General features: G+C 42.2%; 1 protein-coding gene across 9 annotated transcripts in view; it reads left to right on the forward strand.

Moving 5' to 3' along the window:
• The window catches only part of LOC138601949 (breakpoint cluster region protein-like), a 92,139-nt gene that overhangs the window by 43,906 nt on the left and 21,002 nt on the right, over positions 1-27,231 (forward strand). For 8 of the 9 annotated variants that reach the window (XM_069673279.1, XM_069673284.1, XM_069673280.1 and 5 more), the window contains 4 exons: positions 8,912-9,096; positions 16,187-16,291; positions 18,036-18,221; positions 25,596-25,703. In XM_069673279.1, coding sequence (XP_069529380.1) covers positions 8,912-9,096; positions 16,187-16,291; positions 18,036-18,221; positions 25,596-25,703 — 584 coding nt within the window. The remainder of the gene's footprint in view (positions 1-8,911; positions 9,097-16,186; positions 16,292-18,035; positions 18,222-25,595; positions 25,704-27,231) is intronic. The other variant, XM_069673287.1, reaches the window with a different exon arrangement.

Raw genomic sequence — 27,231 nt, forward strand, 5'->3', positions numbered from 1 at the left:
TCTTTACAAACTTATTAAGTAATTTGAAACCCCAACCTACACCGATTCAAGTGACATCTCTTGATGCATATCAGATTTGTGTCAGATTTTGCGCAGCCATCTGAGGAAGCACAAAGGCTTTGCAGCTTTGATGCGTGTACTCCCCTTTACCTGTAAACAGACTTAAAGTTGTGACATTGTTCCAGTTTAAGTGTCTTTAACTCAACATATTTCTTTTTTGACTTGTGCGACAACTGCAGACAACTTTCCCATTCCCAAAATGTTTGATACCACGTTTTAAAACGAGACAGTCTCTGTTATTTGAAGTTCGATAGTACCGAAAAAACAACAGTCAGATTTTCAACCCAAAGCTGCCACAAGCAAAAGAGAGAGAGCAGCTGTTGTCGAGCGACATAGACAGGAAGTGCAGAGAGTGAGCGCCGTTAATGAAAACAAATCGGTGATACAGAAAAGTAAGACATTATTTTCTGATTGTTTCACAGTGGTTACGCTCTAAACAACAAACTAACACGCCTACACCTCCATGCAACCCCACAGGAAGGATTTTGTCTTTATAGGCCTCAGTCTCGCTTCATCCTGCCGACCATATGCATCTGTCTGCGCCGCCCTCCTTTACACCTGGAGCTCTTATACAGCAATGACACAGCGACCTGCTCTCATTCACAGAACTGCAAATGAAGACGTTTTGTGAAGACGTTTTTCTGTGACTGACGTCCAGAAATGTCCCAAAAAAGTATCGTATCAAAGATTGAAATTGTGGTATCGTGACAACCCTATTGCCCACTACTCTGAGACGAAGCATGATTAGGATATAACTGACAAAGCTGAAGCCTGTCAGTATCATAGGCAAATCCAACTGAAGCCGGTTGTGATACTTAAGTTGTTCTTTCAGATCACAATAGGCAGCATATTACGCAGCCACAGGCAATGCTTCAGGTGGAACTAACTCATCTGACAGGCTCTGACTTTGTTTCTCTCTGTCACAGAGACTGATCACACAGACAAACGAGAAAAACGGCTTCCAGTCCCCATAAGGACAATACAATCACAGTAACATTTAAGCACGTGAGAAAGTGCTCAAAGCAAATATCCTCATTCCTCTTCTTATCTCTGTTATCTCCTCCACTGATGTGATTTCAGTCCTGTATTCTCTCAACCCTGTACCTTTTATTCCTCCATCCTGAGACAAAGGAACGATTACATCACTGCAGGGGGCGCTGTTTGTATTTAAAGGAGCAGCGTCTCTGATTTGGCGATCGTCCCGGCTTTATAACTGCAACCGGCTGCTGCCGCCGCCGCTGCTGCTGCTGCTGGGTCGTCTCCACAGAGATTATCAACGCCGAGGCAGAGAGATTACCTCCAGGAAACAAATTGGTTTATTGTGATTTCTCCACTCGAGTTATTTTTTATAATGCCAGGAAGCGGAAACGAGGAGTTCACCTGCAGGTGGACGTCAGGCAGCTTTGATTGAAATGGTATTGTTGATAAATTGGGAACAATTGAAAGCCAGATGAGCAGTCTCTGCCTTCGGATAGGAAAATATAGTCCTCTCTGTCTTCTCCCAGGGAAACATTACCTGGGTTGCAAAGGGGTGAAGGGGTCCTTATTTACACTCTTAAATTCCACATATTGAAGACTTTAAAGAACATATCCCATATATTTCACAGCTTTACATCTTCCCTCTAATGACACGATCGCGACATTTATCAAATTAACCGCTGTCAAATGCCGTCGCAGTCACGGGAGGATTACTGGAGGAGTTCATCTGACGGCGTGTCTGCCCCCCTCAGCGATGCCGTAGCTGAGGCTTCACTTTAATTTCCACAGCTTTCCATTTCCACTCTTCCTCCCCGCCCCCTCTTTTCTGTGTTACATTGTCTTTAAATTGGATATTTAGAGGATGGAGGAACCCAGGGGAAGGGCTGCCCTCGTCTGTCTTTTTTCGTCATAGCTTACGGTACAGTATTTGGGATGTATTTGATGCCATATTGGAGATGCAGTAATGAAAATTGCAGCGTTATTCAGAGGACAGGGGTTCACTTATTTATCTCAAATATCCAGACCTGCCCTCTTCAATAAGCTCAGCCCTCCCAAATCCACTGTGGCCTACAAGCACGCTGCATATGAATCAGATTTAAGAGGGGCAAATCGAGGAAGCCATTAAAACACACCATTTGATCTCTGATTACATTGGCTGGATTAGGAGAGAGGCCTCTGAGTGTTGTAGCGTAACAGTAGCATCCTGGGGGACCGGGTGGGGCTGGGTGGGGCTGTAAGGTAAGTGTGTGAATGCATTTGTGTGAAAGAGACAGACGTGGGGTTATATTGGCGGTGTTAGTATGACAGGCCTCCTCCCAGAGTCCAATAAAGGCAGGGCAGATTTATGACGGCCGGGCTGAGTGAAAAGCATGATGGGGGATGGAGAGGCAGCGCTCACTATCGAGGATATCTTATGCCTCCTTTGAGAGTCGCTCCCTCTTTCTCTCTCTGGTTTCACTGCTCTCAGTCTGTTGCTTTGTCCTCATCTGCTCTTGCTTTATTGCTGTTTTACATTTTTGTAGTTTTTCTAATAATTTCCATCTCATCAGTGACTTATTTCCTCCTTTTTTTTTTTTTTACACTAGCCATGGCTTCCTTGGTGCACCACAAAGAGCATATTAAGGCTTAAGGAACACGATTGTTTCTTTGCTTTCTTCATCCCACTTCAACTCAGACAAATCTCTTAGTTCCTTGTATAATTGAGATTGAGTGAGGCATTCGTCCTCCACTCAGCACTGTAACAGTAGGTGTTGTATGAATGACAGCTGGGAAACAGTCATAAAAAGGGCAAAGAGAAGAAGTATGAGAATAATTGAGGAGTAGCATGAGTCAAAGAATGAATGAAACCAGAGAGTGTGATGAATGGCCTCTCAAAATGACTGAAATTTTATTACAATAAACCTCCTTTATTTGGTACTGTAGTGCTAAAAAATATGACCAGCTAGCTTAAACTCCTTTTACTGATCTGATAGTGCTTAGCTTAGCTGAGCGTAAAGGCTGGAATTACCCTTTACATTGTGTTTGTTCAATCAGTCCAAAAACAGAAGCTTGAAAAGGTCAAATTATGATTTGGTATTATGTGAAATGTTGAGTTTAGAGCTGCTAGTGTCTAGCCAGGCTAGCTGTTTCCTTCTGCTACCTTTTTAAATTGGCCTTTGATCATCTCTTGTAATTTTGCACATTTGTAGTGTTTCTCTGTTATTTTTAATTTTAGGATTGTTATTTCTATTATATAGTAATAATATATTAGTCCATCCATCCATCCATTATCTTCCGCTTATCCGGGGCCGGGTCGCGGTGGCAGCAGGTTAAGCAAGGTGACCAAGGCGTCCCTCTCCCCAGCAACCTTTTCCAGCTCCTCCTGGGGGGATTCTGAGGCATTCCCAGGCCAGGTGGGATATATAATCCCTCCAGCGAGCTCTGGGTCCACCCCTGGGTCTCCTCCCAGTTGGATGCGCCCGGAAAACCTTGAAAGGGAGGCGCCCAGGAGGCATCGTAATCAGATGCCTGAACCACCTTAAATGGCTCCTTTTGATGCGAAGGAGTAACGGCTCTACTCCGAGCTCCCTCCGGATGTCTGAGCTCCTTACTCTATCTCTAAGGCTGACCTCGGACACCCTGTGGAGGAAACTCATTTCGGCTGCTTGTATCCGCGATATCTAATATATTAGTATTATTGTAATATTTTGTGAAGCGCTTTGTGTTTCAGATCTGTAGGTAAAAGTATGTTGGAGTAATCCCCAGGCTTCTCAGCTCAGTCTGCAGGCTGCTGTGAACGCCAGGTTTCACACACTTTTTTCTACACGCTTCCGCATATCCTCAGCAGGCTTCAGAGAGCTGGCCAATCAGAAGAAAGTGGGCTTGTAGGGGCGGGGTTTCTTAAAGGGACAGAGTTGAGTTGTTTCAGGTAGAGGCTGTATGAGGGCCTGCACAGAGCACCAGTTTTTTTTAACTGTAAATGATGCTTAGCTACTTCACAGGTATCACAGAGTGAAATATGAAATTGAAATTGGCATAATAACACATTTTCCAAAATGCTTTACCAATACTGAAAGATTAGAAGCCATAACAAGCCGAAACATATGAACTCTTGAAAAAAGATAAATACAGTCTAAAATTAGCTTATGTGTGGTTTTAATTCACAGCAAACGTAAGCGAAATTAAGATTCTAACTTGATCTACGCACATTAAAATCTGAGGTTTTTATCCAACCAGTAGTCCCCCCCTAATGCCCTTTGAGAGTTGCACACAAAAACATTGAACCAGATGTACAATCCATTCTTTCCTAAGTGTATCGGCTCAAATAAATCCCCTGAATACACATCACACATCACATAATGATTTAACGGTTGCTAAATCATTATGATGACTTGATTTTAACTGTGACAAAAAGCTCCTTTGCACAGGATTTGAAACCCAAGTCTTTTATTATATGGGACGTCCCATCAACAGACCTGCGTCACATGACACCCTGATACCCTGATACCCCTTCCCTGCCTCCTGTATTGTTTTGGAAAGACCCATGTGTTGCCATGGCAGCGCAGCCCCAGCTATTCCCTGTGTGATTGTAGTTTTCCACCTGCAGCAGGAAAAAGACCTGTTCCCCTCCCGAACACTGTTTCCATGTAAACATTTTACAGGAATGTGTGTGCGTGTGTGTGAGAGAGTGTGTGTTTTATTTCTGTGGTTTGAGGCAGAGTTTGGATGTTTTATTTTGCCAATCGCTCCAGGAAGAAATCAATAGGTGGGCTGTTTTTTGGAGGATGATTTAAGGCACTCTCTCTCTCTTTGTGTATGAATGTGTGCTTGTGAGTGTTTTCCCGGCTCTATAGACACATGTGTCGGCTTTTATGTCAAATTTTGCTGCTTATTCTTTTCCTGAGGGGGAGCATGTGGAAAACAAGCTAGGAGAGGAATGTAATGCGGCTCAGAGCAGGAAGAGGAAGAGGCTGATCTGTGAGCAGCATGAGGATGAAGAGGCCAGCTGTGGAGGCCGCAAATCAGCGGAAACACAGGCGATCTGTTCACGAGAAATGAGAGAAAGGACGGACAGCGGGAGATAAAGAAGGAGGCAGTTAGATACATGCAAACAAACAAAGAGCGTGAGAGACAGACGGAGAGAAAGCCGACTCCAGGCGTCGTTGTAGGCAGCGTCTGGGCCCAGATGAGGTCAGACGTGGAGAGACTGAAGCCTGGTGTTTGACCACCACAGGCCATAGTGACCCATTAACCGACTTGTAAAGCTGCGTCCTTCTCCTTTTGGAAACTGCTGGCCATGCATGCATACATGTTCTGCATTAGGCAGGAAAACTTCTCTTGTTTAATTCATAAAAACAGATAAATTGGAGCTATTTACCTTGTAGCTGCTGTTTACTTTTGTACCATTGAGACTTAAACTTCCCAGAAGACACTATTTATTCAGAGCTGCTGTGGTTCATTTGGCTTTTCATGCATCCTCATTTTATCGGCAGTTTGTCATTATTATTCATGATTGTGGTTTTTATGTGTGTGGCTGTTCCCCCCTTTAACCAAGACGTGGTTACGGCCTAAAAATGGGCGTTTGGATGCTCAATATTTTTGGCCTCAGGCCTGTGTGGGCACTGAAGAAATCTACTCTCTCTCTCTCTCATACACACACACACACACACACAGTTTCAGTGTGTTTCTAAGGAGCGTTTTTTTTCCAAAGACAGGTGGTAGGGCGTTTAAAAGTTAGCTTGAGATGTTATGCTTTCTAACAAGAATGCACAGAGGTGTGGCTGGGAAATAAAAAGAGAAGGCAAGACATACCAGGATGGCACTCATTTCCCACATTGTGTGTCCTTACCTTATATATTATGAAAGCAGTGTATCCTTAAAATTTCCTACTTTTTTCATTATTATTACACACTTGATTCTGATTGGTTAACCACAGCATTCCAAGGTCTGCTATTTCTCGATAACAGACCGTTGCTATGAAGAACAGACCGTTGCTAGGGACGCGGCTCTAATCAAACGATCCAGACGACTAACTGTAATCATGTCAATCCGCCGAAAGAAGTCCGGTAAATTTGACGTGGCTCTGTTTACAGAGGGGAAAAAGAAAAGAGACAAATACAGCAGAGAGAAAGCAATAAAGGTTAAATGATGGAAAAACTGAAGGCTACGACAGAGAAATCTGCAAAACTGAAGACGGCAAATGAAGTAAACATTAAACAGAACTCAGTATGAGATACGGCGGTGTTTACAGACGGTGAATGGAAAAGAAAATGTCAACAGACTCTGACAGTGACGACACAGAAAATCTCAATCAGATGCTGCTCTGAGTCCTGCGGCCCTGTTCCCTCATCTTACTTCACCATCAGAGGAAATGTCTCCATTTAAAGCTCCTGTGAGGAACTTTTGTGTTGATTTTGGCGCCCCCTTTGGACAAAGTCGTACCTCTTTACTGATTTTGTCCTGTACTTGCTTAAGTGGTGGTTTTTAACAAAAAATCTCCTCCTGCTTTTTTTAAGTCACATGTATCACTCACTTTAAAGGTTTGCCCTGGAAAATGTAAACAAAGGCAGCGTGCAGTTAACCGCTTCGTCTGACACCTACCCCCCGCCAGCAGTTTCAGGCATTTAAAATAACTATTTAGAAATAATCAATCTTGTCGCTGATCGTCTGGTTTGCTTTTGTAGGTCATAAAGAGTAATCAGAATTCATTTCTGTCTGTTTCATAACCAGTGAAAAACTCTGCACAGAAGCTTTAATGCGAGTAAAAACAGTAAGCTTAGCTCACTTGAAGAAGGCCACCGTTGCTATGGACTCAACTCTCACTGTGAGTGTAACAGACTATTTCTTAATGGAAAATGGAATTATAATCATTTTTAAATGGAAAAAAATAATTTCCAAATCCATTTATTGTGTCAAATAATTGATTTCTTAAGTAAAAAGCTGTGTAATAAGCGGGAAGATGTATAGTGAGCAGGTTGTTATAGTGGAGGAACCCATGCCATTCCGTTCGAACAACCGGCTCACTATGCATTATCTCTTACTTAGCATGTTATCTTCTTAAGTTTTTGTTGTTAACGAGCCTACAATGGTTGTATCTGCTTACTAAGAATGCAACATCCAGATATGAATCTACCACAGGTTTATTTGTGATATTTTGTGATAGTTGAAGACGAAGATGGCGGAAGGTGTTAATAAACATAAACACGTGTTAATCAGGAGTTTATGGACATTCGGAGATATATAAATAACAGCATATGATCAGGAGTTTCAAAATAAGAGCATTGGCACACGCTAAAGCTAAAACTGAATGTCTAACAGGCTACTCGGTTTGGTTAGCTTTGAGGTTTGGCATTGTGGAAGGAGACTGTTTGCACATAAACATACTAAACACTCACACACACACAGAGCCTCTATGTCAGTCTTTGCCTGGCTGGCGGGATGCAGTTGGTCGAAGCAGGCGCAGTGGGCAGCACCCACCCACAGGCTGTGTGAGTACAGGGAGCGAGCCGTGGGTGGGCTGAAGGTCAGACGGGCCCGGGACACTCTGGCATTGTTCTTACCCTCTCTTCCTCTCCTTCTTTCTCACTCCAGGATCTGTTCCTTTAAGAGCGTGTGTCTGTGTACACTCTGGTGTGAGCCAAAAATACATAAAACACAATGAAAGAGACACAGAGGCACAAATAACGGGTTTAAGTACATGTTTATAATTGGCGTGAGCTGGATTGTGTTTGTGTTCGACTGTGGCGTGTTATTGGTCTGAGTCAGCGCAGAGGAGAAGTGCGGCTCTGTTGAACGCCGGAGTGGGAGGAGATGAGCAAAAGGTCTTCAGTAACTTTCAGAGACGCATGTTGTCTTCCCCTCAGCTGTTACACACATATATTCCCCGAACCGCTGACTCTACTCACTCCCACAGGAATTTTTAACAGTTTTAACGCACCAAAACACGCTTAGAAGAAGCCACAACTTTAACAGGCCATTTGTAGTCAAATTGTAGTTTCTAACCGGCTTCTCCTTCCCGTTCCTTTAAAGGGCACAATCACAACCCCCTTTGTTCCAGCTGAGGTGTTATTTTTCCTTAGAAAAAGTCATATTGCCCACCAAGGAAGAAGGGCACACGGAGGTTTCCAAAGAATTTCCCTGGAGATGCAGCACTCTGTCTTCAAATTATTTGAACCTTGACCCAGTTTTTTATTGGGCTTCTTCCAGTGCTTCCTCTCAGAGCTTTGTGTTTTTTGATGAAAGAGTGAACAAAGATGCAGGAGGAACTCATTTTGCATGCCCTAGTTTCTGGGAACTTGCATTAATTAGCGTTGAAAATTAACTCTGCCGTCGACATGACAACCCTCTGTGAGCGTGAGGGCAGCCGGCAAAGGCAAGACGTGAACCTACACAGTGTACAATTTAAAGGCGCAGGTGACACGAATGAAGCTAACTGACATTTTGTTTTGCAAAATATTTAACATGACGGTATTAAGAGACTCTTGCCAAAGGCCTAGTTTAAGATGTCCATATTTTTGATGCTCTTTTTGGTGCTGTGTAGAAGGCTGCACAGGAAGCATGAATTTGGTGATTTGCGGGTAGAAAAATGTCTAGATTTGGTCTTAAGAAGGTTTTTAAACATAGTGTCATATCATCCTTGTGTCAACAGCATTTAGTCACAAAAATGAAGAAACAGGGGCTGCAAGTGACCTACACCTTCAGTGTAGACTAGACAGCTAGCCATCTTTAGACTGCAAATCACTAGATCCCTGCTAACCATGCTAAACCATGCTAACTTGGCATTTTGGCATGTGTGGTAACCCCAACTTCCAGCTGCAAACTGTTTCATGATGCAGAAGCATCAAAAAAGGATGTCAAAGTAACTAACTAAAGGTTTTATTCTGTCTGGTTACAGATGGTCATTACACTGGGACCCCTCCCTCGTATGGGTACGATGCAGACCGTGCAGAGGAGCAGCGGAGGCACCACGACATCCTGCCGTACATCGACGACTCGCCGTCGTCTTCGCCGCACCTCAGCTCCAAGAGCCGCAGCAGCCGGGACACCCTCTCGTCCGGATCGCTAGAGTCCTCAAAGTCGGTCAGTATGCTGCTGCATCTGCCAGCTGTTTTCTTCAAACCAAAGCTACTTAATCCATCTTTACCTATTGACACCATAAAACCATATACATGTAAAATAAACACAAACGGGTCCTAATAGATGCCAATAGTTCCACTTTGCCCTCAATACCCTTCAGGAAGTGGGCTAATCTATTCTTAAAGGAATCCCGCTCCGTCAAAAATCAGTCAATAGATGAGAAATCAAATCTGCCGTTTGAGAGGATTGATAAAGGACGATATCGCTTGCCCTATAACCCCAGAATCAGTCATCCAGGGAAGAAACTCATCCCCCTTTAAGACGCTGGCTTTCTCCTCATCCTGGGTATTAGACAGAATTACCTATCGCCTCCATCACCCCATCGCTGCCTTCATCCTCTTACCCTCCCTCCTTTGCTTTTCCTTGTCTGCGGGGAGAAAACCAGTGATCTATGACGTCTCGTGCTCTTCAAAGGTTACCATGGAGAGGACACACACACACGCACACACGCACACAATCCCAGCGTCAGCAAAGATGAAAATGAACAGGGGTGCTATAGCCACAATCTTTTATTTCCCATGTTATTATTTTTTAACCAAAGAATTAGCTGGTAGCAGATGAGCATGCTAAAGCCATGTGTTCCTATGGGACAGAGAGGAATTATGGGTAAATATAATGGGCTAATTCAGCCTCCCTTCGCCGTGCCCTCGGAGGAAGTCATCGCATCAGTAGTCATAAAGCTGTATCAGTAACTCCGCCCCCGTCAGTCCTTCCTCTGGTGAGCGAGCGGCTGTCAATCTGATTGATGGCTTGAATCTGCCAATAAATGACGAGTCCCTCGACTCAATCCGACCTTTGACCTGTGGGCTTGGAACTCTCGCTGATTTTAATTAAAACACATGCAGAGAGACATATCATGTCATGTCTGCTTTATATTGCACAAACCAATACGCCTTTTTAAGTACACAAATGCACACACACATCGTCTTATCTCAGAGCAGAATGAGACTTTTATTGTGGAAGATTTGGGACAATTTGCTGAGCTAAACTCGTGTGTTTGGAGGCAGAGTCGCTGAGCAAACACTTATCCGATCATTACTTCACCACACAGCCACATGTGCTTTCAATAACTACTGTCAAAATGCAGTAACCATTGCCCTTCCTTTGCCCTTGGACAGCCACTCTTCAGACATCAGCCCAGTCTGCCCCCTCTCTAATTGATGAGTCAGAGCCCTGAATACGAGCTCTGATTGGCTCAGAAGGAGGATGATGGTTTCATGACGTCACTGTGATGAGTCATCACCATCAGAAATACTGCTGATTTAATTTTCCACAGTGGCTCTTGTTCTCTGATAATCTGACTCTTTCCTGCACTCAGAGGGGAGGGTCGCTGATCTGAAGTCAGCTGAAGTAAGAGGACTGTGCTGTGTCTGTTTATTTTTAACAATCTTGCAAAACTGACCACATATATTTTATAATCCTTGTGCGCAGTGTGATTCTTGCTTGTAGGTCAGTCAAGGACAGACACATCCCACTTTATTTTTCTGTTTTTTCAGTATTTGCCTTGAGATTTCATGCCTTTATGACACAGCTAATAACAGATAGATTACAAGAACTAATACAAAGACAGATGGACAAACATGCAACTGTACTTGGATGTTGCAGTTTAAGATCAGCACCTTAAACTTGTAGGACATCACGACTCCGTATTTATAATAAACTAGCTCCTCACTTTCTTTGATAAGAAAATATATAAGATAGACTTTATTGATCTACCATTGGGGGAAATTCACAACAGCTCAAAAAGTCAGAGAGAAGAAAAAGGGTAATCAAGCGCTGAATATAAATACAAACAACAAAAACAAGACTATAAATGTATAAAACTATATACACTATACGACTTGAACGTTGGATTTGACTTAAGTGGGATGATGGACTGTATAAAAAGATGGACGACATGACAGCTCCCTAAACATCTCTTTCGCCCCCTGCTGACTGGCTGCAGTATAGGTCATAAAGCCCGCCTCCTCCATGTTAATAGATGAGACATGAGTCAAACTATAAAATCAGAATACACGTCAAATACATGTTTCTCAAACACGATTTCTGTCATTATAGTTAGTTCTTATCATGCTGATTTACGTCCAAGTGTTCATTTTTCTGACACGTTTAGTTTTATTTAGTTATTTGATGCTGTAAAAAAGAATGATTGACAGCACTGTTGACCAATACGGCTCCTGCAGCCAATCTGTTCCTGATTAGCAGAGTAGAGAAGGAACGGTGAGAGGAGACGTAACTAAAACAATCACTACAGTCACTGAAGTTTACATATCTATGAATGTCTGCTTCAGACCAACACAAGAAGCTGTTTTGCTGTTAGATATACTGCTGGCGGGATCTTTGCTGTTTTTTTCAGTAATTTAACTGAGAGTTTTGGTTAGCGGAAGTGGCTATGGCGGCTATTCCCGCCGATCACTACTGCGCAGCTCTGGCTCCAAATGATGTCACCATCGCAAGATGGCAGCGCTCGTCACGGGGGCTATTTTGGCTTCACTTTTGTCCAATGAGAGCAGATGGAGACGCATCGTCCATCTATATATACAGTCATTGGGGGGGATGCACAGAAAATTGCACAAATAATTTGAATACCCACATGGTATGTAGCATTTAACTCTTCTTAGAATATCATAATATTAGTATATGATATTGAAATTTCTGTCTGACAACAGACCTAAAGGCCCCATCCTGAAGTGGGAAGACATTTCTTAAACCTGACAAAATGTCCAGCTTCAGTAACAAGAAGGCTTTGAAAGCTTAAAAACTCCCTTGCAATGATTCATCACATCTGTAATAAAAGATTTACTCCATGCACAGCTTTCTTCTTGCAATTAAAGTCATGGGGTGATGTGGCATTGCATGCATACTATCTCTACCAACGTCAATCACGTCTGGCTGAAGTGCAGTCTAAATAAGCTGAAGTTTTGCTGCATTCCTCCTGCAGCTCGTGATAATTCTAAGACAACTCTATTACGGAGCCGACATGCCGAGATAGGAAGCAATCACATTAGACGTCTCGGAAAGCGAGGGATGGCAGAACAGGATGCTAAACAGATTAGATGAAAATTGAAAAGAGTTAATAAAGTGTGGAACAGGGCAGACGTTGCCGCTCACTTCTGTCCTCTCCATCCTGGGTCTGAGTGTTTATATGAATCTCCCACACACACGGGAAAGAGAGAGAGAATAACGCCGTTACAGACTCCTGCTCAGTTTCTGTCTGCGTCTCCTGAGCTACACCTGCGCGCTTGTCAAATAAACACTGTTTATATTGATTCCCATGTATCTCCCACGGACATTATCCGTGCATAAACAAATCAGAAGCTAATCAGAATTTCTAAATCATGTTAGGAAGAGCTACAGCTAAGGGGTATTGTTCAAGCTGAAAGGGTTACAGGGTTCAATATCATCTTGTATTGACTCTTGCACAAATGGAACATTAAAATAACCCCACAGAAGCCCAAATTTACCCCAACTGTGTCTTATTTTTACTCCTTTGATTACTTAAAAAATGCAGCCAGACACCCCTTTAGTACCAACCAGAAGAAGGGCTCATTAGCTGCCACGGCGATGAATAAAAGATGATATGTCTGGAGATGTGGGTGCTTCCTCGGGGAGTCGTCTGGGGTCTGAAGCGATGAATAAACACTTTATGACTCCTGTCTCCCCTCTGCTCGCTCAGTTACATATGGCTGGATGTTCAAAGTTTCCTCCTCGTGAGTTATATCTCATTTTTTGATGCCGCAAATAGACCCTCGTGTTCTTTCACCAGCGGGTAAAGTCATGTAGATCATGCTTAAACTTGTAGCTCGGCCAGGCTTCATTCATTTTTCATTCATTTTAAGGATCATTCAGGGGCTCTGTTTCTGCCCCGAGCTTCACCTTTATAAGACAGTGGAGTCAGACAGGTGTATGTAATCCATTTCAGAGCAATAAAAACATAATAAAATTACTTATTCCCCTTCAATACCCTTTTTTTGCTCTCTTCACATATAGCGAAACACTTGTTGTCTTAAAGTTTGTACATAATGCACAATTCAGGGAAAGTGATATTATTATAGCCAGCATCAGCAGATCCCCAGACAGCTTTTTGTCATGCATAATACATGTCTGTCAGAATAATTCTGTTCATCCTTCACCTTAAAAAGAGACACAAAGAGAGAGAATATACAGTAGAAGTATTAATTATTGAAGATAGGAACAACTCAGATGAAGAGGAGAAACGCCTATACTTTGTGCACTTCCCCATTTCTGCATACTAGAATTAAAAAGAAGAAATGATGCAATGATTTAAATTAGAATGTATATTTTGTCGTTTAAGCAAAAACACAGTCAATTCTCTGGTTTACGCTTTTCTATGTTTTACATGTTTTTGGACTTTTATTTTGAAAAACAGCACATTTAAAAAACAAATTTTTACTATTTTCCGACATTTTATAAACCAAATGTGTATTACATCAATCCAGAAAATATTCTTATTCATTAAAAATCCAAACATTTGACAAAGACAGACCCAAAGAAAGTCATATTTTCCCTATTCAAAGCCTTTACACAAAGAGACCCTGTGTGTTAGCTGCTAAGATGCTAACAAGTGCATGTCGGTCTTGTTTAAAGCCGAGTTAAAGAGGATATTAACTGTAACCATATACAGTAATGTAAGTGTTGAGTGCTTTGCTGTATTTATTTGTTAGCGTTAACTTCAGTCATGTTTCTGAAATTAAATCTAAATTTATTGTGTAAATAACGTGTTTGTGGCTAACAGGCTAATCAGTCACTCAGCCCGGCAGTAACAGAGCTGATAACTGACTTCTAGTATATAATGGAGCCAAGAGAAGGAAGCAGTTGAAGGATGAAATGACAAAGATGTTGGGGGAAGTCATAAAGGTTAAGTTAGAGGTGATAAAGATGAGTCTGCAGGTGAGGAATATGACTGAGGAGATAGATGGTAGCATCTGTCAATGCTGTGGCCGTGGAAACAGAAGGTCTTAGACCCATTGACGGTGTAGCCTACTTTACGTAAATGCATATGCATCCACAGATATCCAAGTACTCAGAGTACACGCTCAAATACAGCTCCCTACAGCATTTTCCATCTTTCAGCTTGAAATGTTTACAAAGTTTGACATCTGGTGGGCATATTAGTTATATTAGAATGGCTTATCATATACATATTCCAAAGCTACTAGCCACTCAGCATTTTCACTTCCCACAATTTTTTTGTTGGATCATATTCCAGCCAATCTCATGCTGACCTCCACTTCTGGTTGAAATGTCTTTGTCTTTGTCTCCTCTTCATTTTCGGTTTCATCAAGTTTTCTTTTCTGTGCTGTCTGCTCTCCGGGCTTTGTTACACCTGTTATGTGCCGCCACATTTTGATTCTTCACCGGGGCTTCTTGTGAGGTCACTGGCGTGCAAACGCAAGGCGATACTGTGTGCAGGTAGTGCTTATGGGAGTTGTAGGTTCGTAGTCTCACACCGCAATGAGTTTATCATTTCAGGTGCATTTTCAGAAGACTACGATTAGAAAAAATGTGTGTTTGTCTGTGTAGATATATATATAAGACATACTATATACTGCTTATAAGACATATTTAAAGAAAGTGAACTTCTCCTGTTTTAATAACATAAACATGCAAAACTGAACAATACAACAGAATAAACACCACACATACATTTCAACTCACATCCTTTGTCGACCTCTCATTCTCTCCGATGCTGTTATCCCGTGCCCTAACACACACACACACACCCTTCCACACAAACAGACACAATTAATTATAATGCAAAGCAGGCTCTCACAGCAGCTTACGCCACAGCATGAAAGTACCTCTTGTCTCGATCATTTTGCCCATCTTGTGCACTCAGTCTGACCTTCTCTCAGCCCCTTGCACATGTAGAACCCATATGTTTGCTGTGTAAATATACATGGCAGCATTAGGGTTTTCTCACAACATGTGTACACACTTAACAGCACAGCCCCTGATATGCAAGGGGAGGCCAGACGTTTCTAAAAAGTGCATGATTGAAATGTGTTAGTTGCGCTCTATCCAGGAATCTTCTGGCTTTTGTTTACCCTGGAAATGTGTCCCATGTTTGTCATTTAAAGTCTTCATAATTTGTTTGCATCCCTCAAAGCGAAAGAGGCAGAGAAACATATCTACCAGCCTTTTCCTGCCCTCTCTCCTCCTCTGCTCTTCATTATATTATGCTACATGGTGCAGTGTGTAGCTTATCTTAGATCATGCCTCCCTAGTTCTGCTATTCTTACTGTCTTTCTCCTTTCTAGGCTGCCAGATATATATATAGAAAAGTAGTCGTACCCTCTAACTTCATCATGTCAGATATCTCGCTCCTCTCTCTCCTCTCTTAATTACACTGAATCTGCATTGCCGCGCTCTCATCCCTCCATCCCTTCATCTTCTTTCTTTGTCATTCTCTCTCACTCTTCCTCCTCTTAGCCTGAGGGACCGGATGCTTCCACATCCAACCTGGGCTCACTGTGTGTGTGCGTGTAAGTGTGCGTGTGTGCATTCTCTCACAGACACATATTTATACGCCAACCTTGCTCCCATGGGAGACTCTGCCTGTTTGAGTTATTTCAGAGTTCACGGTTAAACAAGACAGCCCGAGGAATCTGTCTGTCTCTCTGTTTTCTTTCATGTCCGCACAGCTCAGTGAGCTTTGACTGGGCCGAGGGGAACGAGGAGGCAGCCAGGGAGGGGCTGTCGAAGGTGCAATTGTTGCTGTTTGATTTCCTAGACGTTGGCGCTCACAAACAGGAAAAGCTGCAGGAGTTTCAACCTCAAATAAAAAGAAGGAACCTCTCAATTTTTCATCTGAGAACAAGTCAAATTAGAGGACCTTTTACCAGTCAGTTAGGAATAATATGATGCTGTGAAAGTTCATAATGACTCAGACAAATTGTGTGCCTTCCAGTGTGAGAATATTAAAGAGTAAATGGCAAAGGAATTGGTTTGGTATTGTCTTATTGTTGGATTTTATGTTAACTTTATTTTTATGTCTGTGTGTTTGTTCCAGACTGAATGTGACCTGGAAAAAGGTTTGGAGATGAGGAAGTGGGTCCTGTCTGGGATCTTGGCCACAGAGGAAACATACCTCAGTCACCTGGAGGCACTGCTGCTGGTGAGAACACACACTAACTCAAACTACATACAACCATATTAAACAGTAGAATCTTGTTATCAGTAGGCTATAAATTCAGCATATTGTCTATCCCGGAGAAACTTTTGAAACATTTTTGATTCTGAAATTTTTAGATGATAGACCCTTCACACTTAATCTCATTTGCTGCCATCCGATGCATCTTAAAGTGCCAGTCCGCCTTATTTCCAACCTCAGTCCTGTCATGCTATTATGGGGAGCTAATGCCATTATGGTGGGGAAAAAAATGCAATTCGCTCTGTGTCTTTGGAGGACGCTATCCGCTTCTCCAGTGGGCCCTGGAAAACCTCTGCCAGACTACGTAAAACGTGTCACCTGGTGGAGGCCTGGGAGCTCGCTAAACTACACTTCCTCAATCTAGGACGCCCGCCTCCGATGTCATGTCTCATTCAAAATCATCAGGTTTAAAATGTGGACTGCAGAGCTGAAGGTTTTTTGGACGATCCCCCGGTATATTCTCGTCGTATTTTGGATTCTGTACCGCTCTGTTGTAGGAATGTAGAATGGGTTAAACCACGAGCTGTTTGTACAACTTTCTCCACAGCTATGGCGCCAATTTCAAATATTATTGCTTCTATCGCTTACAGAGAACACCAGCTTTGACCGACAGTGGCTTTTTCCAGGGGTGAATTGCTCCTGTAAAAATATGATGGGAACATAATAAGGAGGTTGTTCTCTGTTTAGCAGCCCTCTTTTTCTGTAGATTACAAATGACAACATTCAAAGTTACAATTAGCCAAGCCAAATTGTAAAACCAAACTGCAACTAGGAAAGACACATGAGACATTATTGGTTTGTGTGATATGAAAGTATAGGCCTCTACTATGAGAAGATATACGTTTGTAAGCATATTTTAACAATAGCTAGCCCTGTATCATATTTTTTGTTCTGTCAGGCTTGTGCAAGCAATGTTTCAAATATCACCCACCCTTTAAAAGTATCCACCTAACTTTGACTGAACAGCGAATTCTGTGCAATACAAAAGTTTTAATCATGGGATAATGGTACAATCATTTTTCTAGAAAAATGTCTTTAATCAGTTGCTGTAAAGTTGCCCTTTTAATTGTTTGTATAGGCTGCTAACAATTCAAGTAATGTTAAAGGTGCTCAAACATCCTACTCTGCAGGTACGCTCAGCTCTATGGAACGTATTAGCATCTTTAAGCTAATTGCTTCACTCTCATGTACCACTTTACACAAAGCAGCAAAGCCATATATTCTTTTAAGGAGTTGGTGAAGACCAAAGTAGGTCTAAAAGGAGCGATTACTGGACCTACATTCATTAGGGTGGCCAGAAACATGACATCAAATGAATGCTAATGATGCTTTGCGTCTGTTGGCATTGTATAAAAGGTATTGCTAACACGTTAGCCATGAGAACTCAACTGATTGTAACTTTTATTACAAGCAAGTATATTGTTTATCTGACCAACTATAACAATTACACATGTGGAAATGAGTCATAGGAACAGAAAACTAATGCATTTATGCCCATATTACGTTTGCTAACATTAGCTTATAAGTGGTTAGCTAAATGTATGTTTTGTTCCTTGATAGATTTTCTGATTAAAAGTACTTCCTTGCTTTACAAATGCAAATCAGGTTTTATATCTATCTAAAAAAATGTTTTAATGTAGGTGGAAGTGGTTACATTTTACGAAAAGCAACCTTTACATCTGTTGTGTCCACTGTTTGTCTCTCTTAGCCCATGAAGCCTCTGAAAGCAGCAGCCACAACCTCGCAGCCTGTGCTCACCGTGGCCCAGATAGAAACCATCTTCTTCAAAGTGCCTGAGCTCTATGAGATCCACAGGGAGTTCTACGACGGACTTCTGCCCCGCGTCCAGCAGTGGAGCCACCACCAGAGAGTCGGGGACCTCTTCCAGAAACTGGTGAGCAAAAATAAAGACATTAGTCACGGTGGTCGGGAGGTTTGGGGTTTGAGTTTGTGTGTCTGAAGAAACATTTGCGTGACGTTACCCGTAATCAAAGTGACAACACAGGGCTCCCAAAAAAGTTGACATAATTAGAAAAGACATTCAGGAAACCACAGCTCATTTTCTGACCTTTGTGTTCACTGTGCTGGAGTGACATCACCCAGAGAAATGTCATTATTTGAATTCGGAGGCTTTCAGAAGCAGAATCTGTCCCTGTAATGGAATAAACTAATAATAAAGGAAAACATAGATTTGATTTTTGTCGTGATGTTCTTCCTTATCATCTAAACTCAGACAAATTGAATCTGACGTGTCGTTTTCTTCCTGCTTCCTCCTCAACAGCCGCTCGCTCTTTCTCTCTGCTCTCCAGTAGTTCCTGCCAAGGATGTCAGCGCCAAATGTACACTGGCTCTATTTAATCATTTTCACAATGGGTCAATTAACCCACAATGAATCATTTGTTAATTCTCTGCCAAATACTGCTCCTCTCCCACGAGTGTCTCCCCCTTACTCTCCCTGTCTCTCTCGCTCTGTCTATCTCTCTACCCCTCAGACTCACTAATGCTCTAACACACACATATACACACACACACACTCTGAGGGAGGTGCAGCCATGTTTCACAATGCCGCCTTTCTGCCTAAGGCAGCTGAGGCCATCACAGCACTGTGTGCTTTGTGTCTCGAAGAAACTGCTATAAATAGGAGTCTCTCGCTCTCTCTTTTGCTCTCTCACACTCACACACACACACACTCTCAATAACTTATCCCAGGAGGCTCCCCTTGGGACCATGCGAAGAAATTAGAATTTAATTTGTATCTTTTGCTGTCATTCGGCGCACCGCAATCCATTTTATCTTCAACGTCTTTCTTTATAAGCTTGCCTTCCTCCTTTAAATCTATTTCTCGGTCACATCCGCGTTTGATTCATCGAAACTGACCTTCAGTCAGCCTCGAGGAAAGATGTAATGTGAAGATTCTTGTGTGGGCGGAAAATAAATATTGTGAAGAGTGATTTGAAGACTGTTTACACTGTTAGAGAGCAATACTACTGTGTGATATTGAAGTAAACATGGAGGTCAAACTAAAACAGGAAATACAATCTTGATTTTGTCTGTGGTGCGAGCTACGACTGGGAGACAGAGCGAGTAATCCCAAAGAATGGCGCTGTTGTGACTGTTCCTTTACCTGTTTCCTTTGTCTAGCTTTAGCCGTTACGTCAACCTGACAAAGAGTTTTTTTTCACGTTTGCTAATCTGGAGTCTTTGTCGCTTTTTCTCCCTTCACATACATATTAATACTGTATTTACACACTAGTGTCTTTATGCAGTTTTTGTCCTAGTCCCTTCCTCTCTCCTGACAGTAGATAATGAAAGTCAGGAGGAGAAGACGCTGAGCTTACACGAAGGAAAAAAGAGGAAAAATGCTTCATGACAGCCGTTCCGTTTGGGGGGTGGGAGATGAGGGAGGAAGAGATTAGATGAGAGTAGAGGAGGTGATACAGGCGAGGGAACGGAGGATGAGGATGAGAGTCGGCAAGGCAAGTAGATTTAGGCTGCTGCGACTCTGATAGAGCTGTCTCACCATGACTCTGAAACCTGTGAGGGGAGCAGACGGGCTTAGGAATCAGAAAACATCAGAACAAGGAAGCGCAGGACAGAGAGAGAGAGAAAGGAGGAAGAGGCAAAGCGTCACTGACAGGTTATGAGAATGAGTGTCAGATAGCGGTGTTTGAAGGCTGGAAATAGGGCTAAATCACGCTTCGTACGCTGCGGCAGTGTGAAGGTTTTACACCATGTAGACAGGAACACTGGCTTTGAATGTTGCTCTTCTGAGAGAGCGTGATTCTGTGAATTTACAGGAGAACAAGAACACCTCTTGATCTTTCATTTGGCCTCACGCATTCACCCGACAAATCGTTTTTCACCCTGTTGAAGAGTTTTTAGCGAAGAAGTTTCTCTGAAGTGGCAGCTGTGACTGAGTGTATTCACTGTGTTTCGAGGAAAAGTGTGCTTGTCTGGCCTACTTTACATAGAGAAAAGATAAATACTCTTCTTTGATCAGCTCTGTTGTGTTTCAGGAGAATCAAAAGATTTGTATGGGCGTGGGACAGAACTTGCCTCTTACTGAAATGTCTTCAGATTTGTCCAATTTTATCGCTACCATCTACCAGAAACAGGTTTTTGATACATCAAAAGTTAAAAATAGATCATCTAGATGAGGCATTATATGAAACTTTGCGTCTACAGTACCTGATTAAAGAGTATGGGGATGAGTTAAGTCCAATTTCATCATATTTACATGTCAGTCTTAGGGTGAGAAGCTCAAATTCATCCTTCGTAGCCTGCGTAGATTGTTAAGGCCGAGCTTGCTGTCTGGTCCAAGGAGGATTTTCTGTGTGCGTCAGCTGTTCCCGCCCTTACCTTTGTGTCACAAAGCTCAGCTCCTATCGCCTACAACAGGTAGCTAGCTGGCTAACAAGCTAACTTAACTAACGTCACGTAACTTTTACCTATTATTTTAAATATAATTTGTTTTAAGGCCCCTTTCTTTTTTTAACATTTGTATCTACGACTTAGCTAGGGATACGTTGGGCCACAAAGGATGCACCTGATGGATCCTTCATCACCCGGGAAAGGAGGACGCATTTGTCAACCGCATCTGAATCTTTGAAATGGGACTTCCTTTGACGTGCATCTATGATGCAATCGGCCTTGAAATACATCCTTTGAAGGATGCAGCCCCTTAATTGGGACTGGAGTATAACTTCTAAACAGTAATGTAGCTTGGGAGTGGCTGAATGCTAACATTAGCTGTTGTCTGGTGCTAGCTAATGGGTCATTAGATATGTTGCGTGAAAACAGCAGTAACACCAACTATTTTTATGTCTCTTACCCCGAGCGTGATGTCAGAGGAAAATTGCCGGCGTGTGAATATGGTCAATACCCTGACTCACACTCAAAGAATACTTTCAAAACTAAAATTTCACGACAACCAAGCATGTGAGAATTTATCGTTTTTCTTTGTATCACAACATTTAAGAATGAAAACAGCCTTTTTTAGCCGTGCCAGTTGCCTAGCTAGCTTAGCTTCTTTTGTGATTTGCTGACTTTTCTTCAACCGCCAAATTTCTCTTCAACTGTGAGACAGTTGACATTAAATTAGAACGACCCCTGGCCCCCAATTACGTGCATATTAGACCGTTGTACTTTGTAGTAAGTGCTTATATTCAAATTTTGACATGCTAACACGCTAAACAAAGATTGCGAACATGATCCGCTAAAGCATGTTAGCATTGTCATTTGGAGCATTGCTGATGTTAGCATCGAGCTCTGCAGCTTCTAGCATGGCTGTACATTCTAACAGCAAATAAAGGATATTATATCCTCCTAAAAGAGAATCTTTTGGACATTTTGCCTTCATTAGATAGGACAGCTGAAGAGAGACAGGAAGTATGGGGAGAAGAGAGTGGGGGAAGACATGCAGCAAAGGGGTCGAGCCTGCAGCCGCTGCATCAAGGCGTGTAGCCTCTGTATATGGGGCGCGTGCTTTACCCACTGAGCTAAACCAGCCTTCCAATATTATCCTTGTCTGTGTTTATTTCATCATATCATCATAGACTAAGCAGTGCTTCTTCCCTCCCTGTGAGAAAATATCTCAGCCTGTAAGAACTCCCAAGTGGCTAAATCCAGCGCTCTCGTATAATGGCCGTAGACTGTCATGAGGCTGCTTTCCTAATGTTGTTTTCCGCTGTGGATTACACACATACTCTCACGCAGGACAAATCCTGAACTGAGAAATCCAAACACCCAAGCAGTTTCTTTCATCACCCAAAGCCATTTTCTGCTCTGATACTGTAGCTGCGGCTGAACACTCGGTAAGCCTTCATGGCGTTATGTGGATGTGTCTGCAGACATTCGGGCTCTCTGTTCTCTCCACAGTCAAACTGTCACGCTCTGAATGGCCTCCGCTGTGGTGCAGATTGTGTGGCCCAGGGCAGGACACAGGATTTCAGGATTGTGAAAATTGCTTTACCTCTCGCCTTCCTCCATTTGACTTCTTCCTAAGTGTGCCGATGTTCCTGCATGTGCAAAACACGAAAGGTCCTTTTTTTTTAAGCAATTTTGATGTCTTAAAATTCAACAGTGAACGTTTGAAAAAAGTAGGAATTGATCTACGTCATGTCTTTCATTATAGCAGGGTTTTTTTTGACAACCTTTTAAAAAAAATTCCACACAGTCACACCTTGTAACTGCCAGGAAAAACACAATCACACAATGCTGAGAAAACCGGTGACTTCACATTTTTACCAGAAGTTCAGGGCATGAAAGGAAGGTCACGCCTTTAGAAAGGCTGTCTGGGGATGAAAAAAAGGGAACCACTCTTTGATGTATAAAGCCCCTTTCCCACTGGTCCAAAAACCCACTAACACCCGCTAACACTCAGCTTTTTTGCTTAGTGGGAAAGGCTACAATCAGTATCTAGACTCCGGTCAAATGACTCTGCAGTAGACCCGGGTAATCATCGCCTCGGCCCCACCGGCATTGATGGGAACACAAAACCAGTGTCGATATGTTAATCTCCACCCCCTTTCCAGTGCGATGCTATGCTCCATCGGTAACTTCTGCGACTCCTTGTCATCTCAGCTACAAATTCCGCCCGTCTCCGTCCGAGCAGCGCTCGAACATCGTTCCAAATTTGTTGCCGCCGAGTTTGATACACAGACTGAATGAGTAATAGATACAATAAAAACCTAACCACCGTAACATCTTCACTGTTTACTAACCCTGTTTCAGGCGCGTTTGTGACGCAGCAGAAAAGAAACCGACAGGAGTATACTTCACTGGCAATGGGAAACAAGACAATCGGCGTCTGAAAAACCCGCGTCAACGTGCTAATTTCGGTAGGAAAGGGGTATAACAGTTCTTTATTTGTAGGTCACTTTCAACACTTCAAACAAGGCAAATAGATATCAATAATCAAAGTAGAGGAGGAGGCCTGCAGGTACATGAAATACATTAAACTGCAGCAGACTTAAAATATACACTCACAAAACAAGCAAAATACTGACTCAGCCAGTTTTATTTCCTGAGGCAGGTTGTTCTAGCGCCTCAGGGCCCTGACTGTAAAATCTCTGTTCCCACTAGTTTTGAAGGATAATTCAGATTTGATGCAACTAGACTCATTTGTGCTCATCATTCCGATCAGTAATAATAAACACGAAGCCGACAATCAGCTAGGTTGTGAAACAAACCCCCGGGTAAGAACAAGTTCATTGTATACATCCACCATACGCTATAGACCAATTTCTTATTTCAGCTTTGACCTACTTCTTACTCGTGCAGTTTTCCTGCAGTTTTCCAACAGATAAAAATGATTCCCAGAGCTACAAAAGCAAGACACAAGTTGTAATAATCCTGAGGTGCCCTTTCAAACTGTTCTCTGAAGGGACAGAACATATCTGCCCACATTACAGAAGCTCCATGCAGGCTCACGTTGGGGTTTAAAGTCTGATATAAAGCAATAAGCTAAGTCATGAAGAGCTCTAAAGGTAATAATTAATGTCCACTCAGGTTAGATTATCTAGTGTATTTGCTATTCTTAAAAGCGAGTGTGTGTAGGCCCACGTGTGTGCTGCACCAGACATCACACACAAAGCCTGTCTCCACTGTATTCTCTCTCTCTCTCTCTCTCTGGCTTTTGTTCAGGAGAATTGATTGTCCTTTTGTTCGCCGGCGAGATGGATCGCGGCGCTGGCAGGCAGCGTTTGGTGGAGTTTTATTCAGCCATCCAGCTTCCTAAATGTGCTTTCATAGCCTCCGTTACACCAATCATTAATTACTCACCCGGGCACAGTGCAGGCCCTCGCTGGTTTCCCCGGCAACGGGCCCGGCTGTGAGGAGCGCGGTGGTTGCAGGCTGTTGTTGTGTACGTTGTCCGTGTGTTTCTTTTGATGGTTGTTCCTATCAGTTGTCTGTAAGTCACATACAGACTGTCAGACACAGCTGACTGGGCTCAATCTCCTGCTTTTTAAGGGATCATACATCTCACTGATGCAGCAGGTTACACTGAGGAGGTTCACAGGGACTTTATATGATAGTAAAGATTTGTCAGTTTGTTATGTTTGATTTTTCAGATGTTACTGTTTTGGACTGAACAAATCTTTAAACTTTTCTAAATTCCTCAAAAAATGTAAAAATAAATACATTTGGACATGCTTCTATTTATACATACATGATTTATGTTTTAGAAACTTATTTTAGTATTTTCATGTGTAGTTTTATTTGCCTACATGTTTTTATGTTCAGTGTTCGATGTTGTGTATCTGTCTGTGTGTGTGTGTGTGTGTGTGTGTGTGTGTGTGTGTTTCTGTCTGTCTATTTGTTTGTCTGTCTGTCAGTCTATTCTGTCTGTTTATCTATCTATCTCTCTGTCTGTCTGTCTGTGTATCTGTTTGTCTGTCTTTGTATCAGTCTGTCTGTCTATCTTTGTCTGTTTATCTATCTCTCTCTCTCTCTGTCTGCTTGTCTGTCTATTTGTCTATCTATCTACCTGTCTATTTGTCTATCTATATATATTTTTAACTTATTAACAAACATTGACTAAATTCAGTGACTCATCAGTTTTCTCCAGTTGTGTACCCCTTTATAAAAAATTGAGTTCTTACAAAAAAATGCTCAGACAAAAATATTTGAGCTGGCTGAATCATGGTCTTGTGCCTCCATTTGTCTGACTTGGCATTTCCCTGTAAAAAATGACAACAGAAAAATGTGTTAAGACTTGAACTCACAAGATCACACTTCACTTTGGACAGTACTTTTCCCTTTTTGAGGCTCATCCTGGATACCTGCTCTCCTATATTTATATAATTCTAACTAGTCTTATTTTTATTTTATAAATTAGATATTAATAATTGTAATTAGTAAATGTAATTCCACTCTTTATCTGTACTTAAATATGTCCTTGTGCTGCTGCAACACCTCACTGTCTTAGGATTCAGAGCAGCTGCAGGGTGGTTTGTATGAACTTTAGGAGTGCAGTGGTGGAAGTTGAGAAAAGGAAGCAGTGAAGAGGACTCTTGATGGTGTTGGGATGTGTGTGTGCTTCTCACTGAAAGACTGTTTTGTGGGTGTGATTGCATTTACTATCTTTACAATGAGCTCTACTGTCTGAGAGTGTTGGCGATATGGTTCCCAAGCTTTTTACTTCTACTAAATAGAAGCTCACTTAACCCTTAGTGTGTTAAACACCTTCACAAATCTCTGTCACATTTTGTCAGATCTTTTAATTAATACTCTCCCTGTCCTGTTTCTTTCTCTCCCTCTCCATCAGGCCAGCCAGCTGGGAGTTTACCGAGCGTTTGTGGACAACTACGAGCTGGCTGTGGAGACGGCGGAGAAGTGCTGCCAGGCCAACACACAGTTTGCTGAAATCTCTGAGGTAAGAACGAGAAGAAGGCGCAAAGATGAAATACCCTCTTTTACTGAAAGCTACTCCTTAGATATGTGGGGGAAACAAATGGACAAAAGCCAGCAGTTACTATCTCTTCTTTGTTGAGGCTGTTGCAGAGGTTGAAGCTGTGATCTCTGTGAGTTATGGGATCATTTTACCACCGTGTAAAATCAGCCAGTCAGACACTTAACCCCCCGCATACCAGCAAATTATCCAATTGGGTTTCACAGGCTGTTCTACTTTCCCTGCTGTATCTTATTAAGATAAAAGTAACTACATGTTTAGTTGAACATTTGTCACAGGAGTCATTTTTAACTGTTTCACTATATCGTTTGTCAAACTCCCGTCAAGTAAAAGATCAGTGTCTGGTCGGGTATATCTTCCTCCTATGCACGCTTTGTGCAAATTTCAGTAACTGATGAGACACAATGATGGACTTACTGTTTACTAATATAACCATTGATTAAAATAAAACAGGAATTAGAATACAGTGTAAACTTTGTGCATTAAGTACACTATGATTCATTTAAGCTAATTTCCTGAAGGCTGCCCCTGAAATGTTCCTCGCCCTTTCACACATGTCCCTCACAGCGTGAGAATTTCCCCTGTTGGACAACCAGGGGGATGGGGCAAGTATAATTAGCAACTAATTCAATCATATTTCTTTTTTTTTATGTGTCAAAAATATAGTCATCCACGATCAATTACCTTAATGGAAACTCTCCCCTCGCGCTCTGTCTCTCCCATACCTGGAGTGGCTTTTGAGTGATGTAATTCTCAGCGCTTCAACATAGAGCTCTAGTGTGGCTGCTCGTATAGATTATACTAATATGATGATAACATAAACCAATAGGTCTTGTGTAGCTATATACCATCCTGCTGTTACAGCACCTGGACAGGCAGAGTTACCCAGTCACAAATAAAAGGACAAAGCAGAAAAAACACTGACTTACAACAGAGCGTTAAATTATGCGTTATCAGGAAAAGGAACAATTTCTGAGATTTGTGATTTTGCAGCTGCTTAAAGCTTTTGTTCTTGGTGCACTCTACATGCAAAACGTGCTCCCATTATTCACCCACGCAGCTTTTATCATTTGACTACATTTAAATTTGAATGTGTCACTGAATATGTCTCCACAAACGCAGCCAGAGGCAATTTTGTGTGTGTGTGTACGCCAACATGTAGATTGTAGTCCATCAGTTACATGTGTGTATATACAGTACAAGACAACAGAGATAACTTGAGGATGGCCTTATTCTCATGGCTGACCAGGAGACTATTAGCATACACAGACTTTAGATGAGGCTGAGGTGGGGGGTGTAATAAAGGCGTAATAAATGTGTGCATTTATCTTCTTCTCTTAGACAAACTAGATTAGAAAACACTTGTTTTCATGCTTTAAATCGAGCTGTGGCGCTAACGAACACCTCTTGTTTTATTATCTCCAGGTTTGCTGGATAAAATAAAGTCCAGTGTTGAACAATCTCGTTTTTATTTGCTATATTTTTTCAAGCA

Source organism: Semicossyphus pulcher, unplaced genomic scaffold (assembly GCF_022749685.1).
Source record: "Semicossyphus pulcher isolate SPU_LCO1_2020_fin unplaced genomic scaffold, fSemPul1.0.p SCAF_22, whole genome shotgun sequence".
NCBI lineage: Eukaryota > Metazoa > Chordata > Actinopteri > Labriformes > Labridae > Semicossyphus > Semicossyphus pulcher.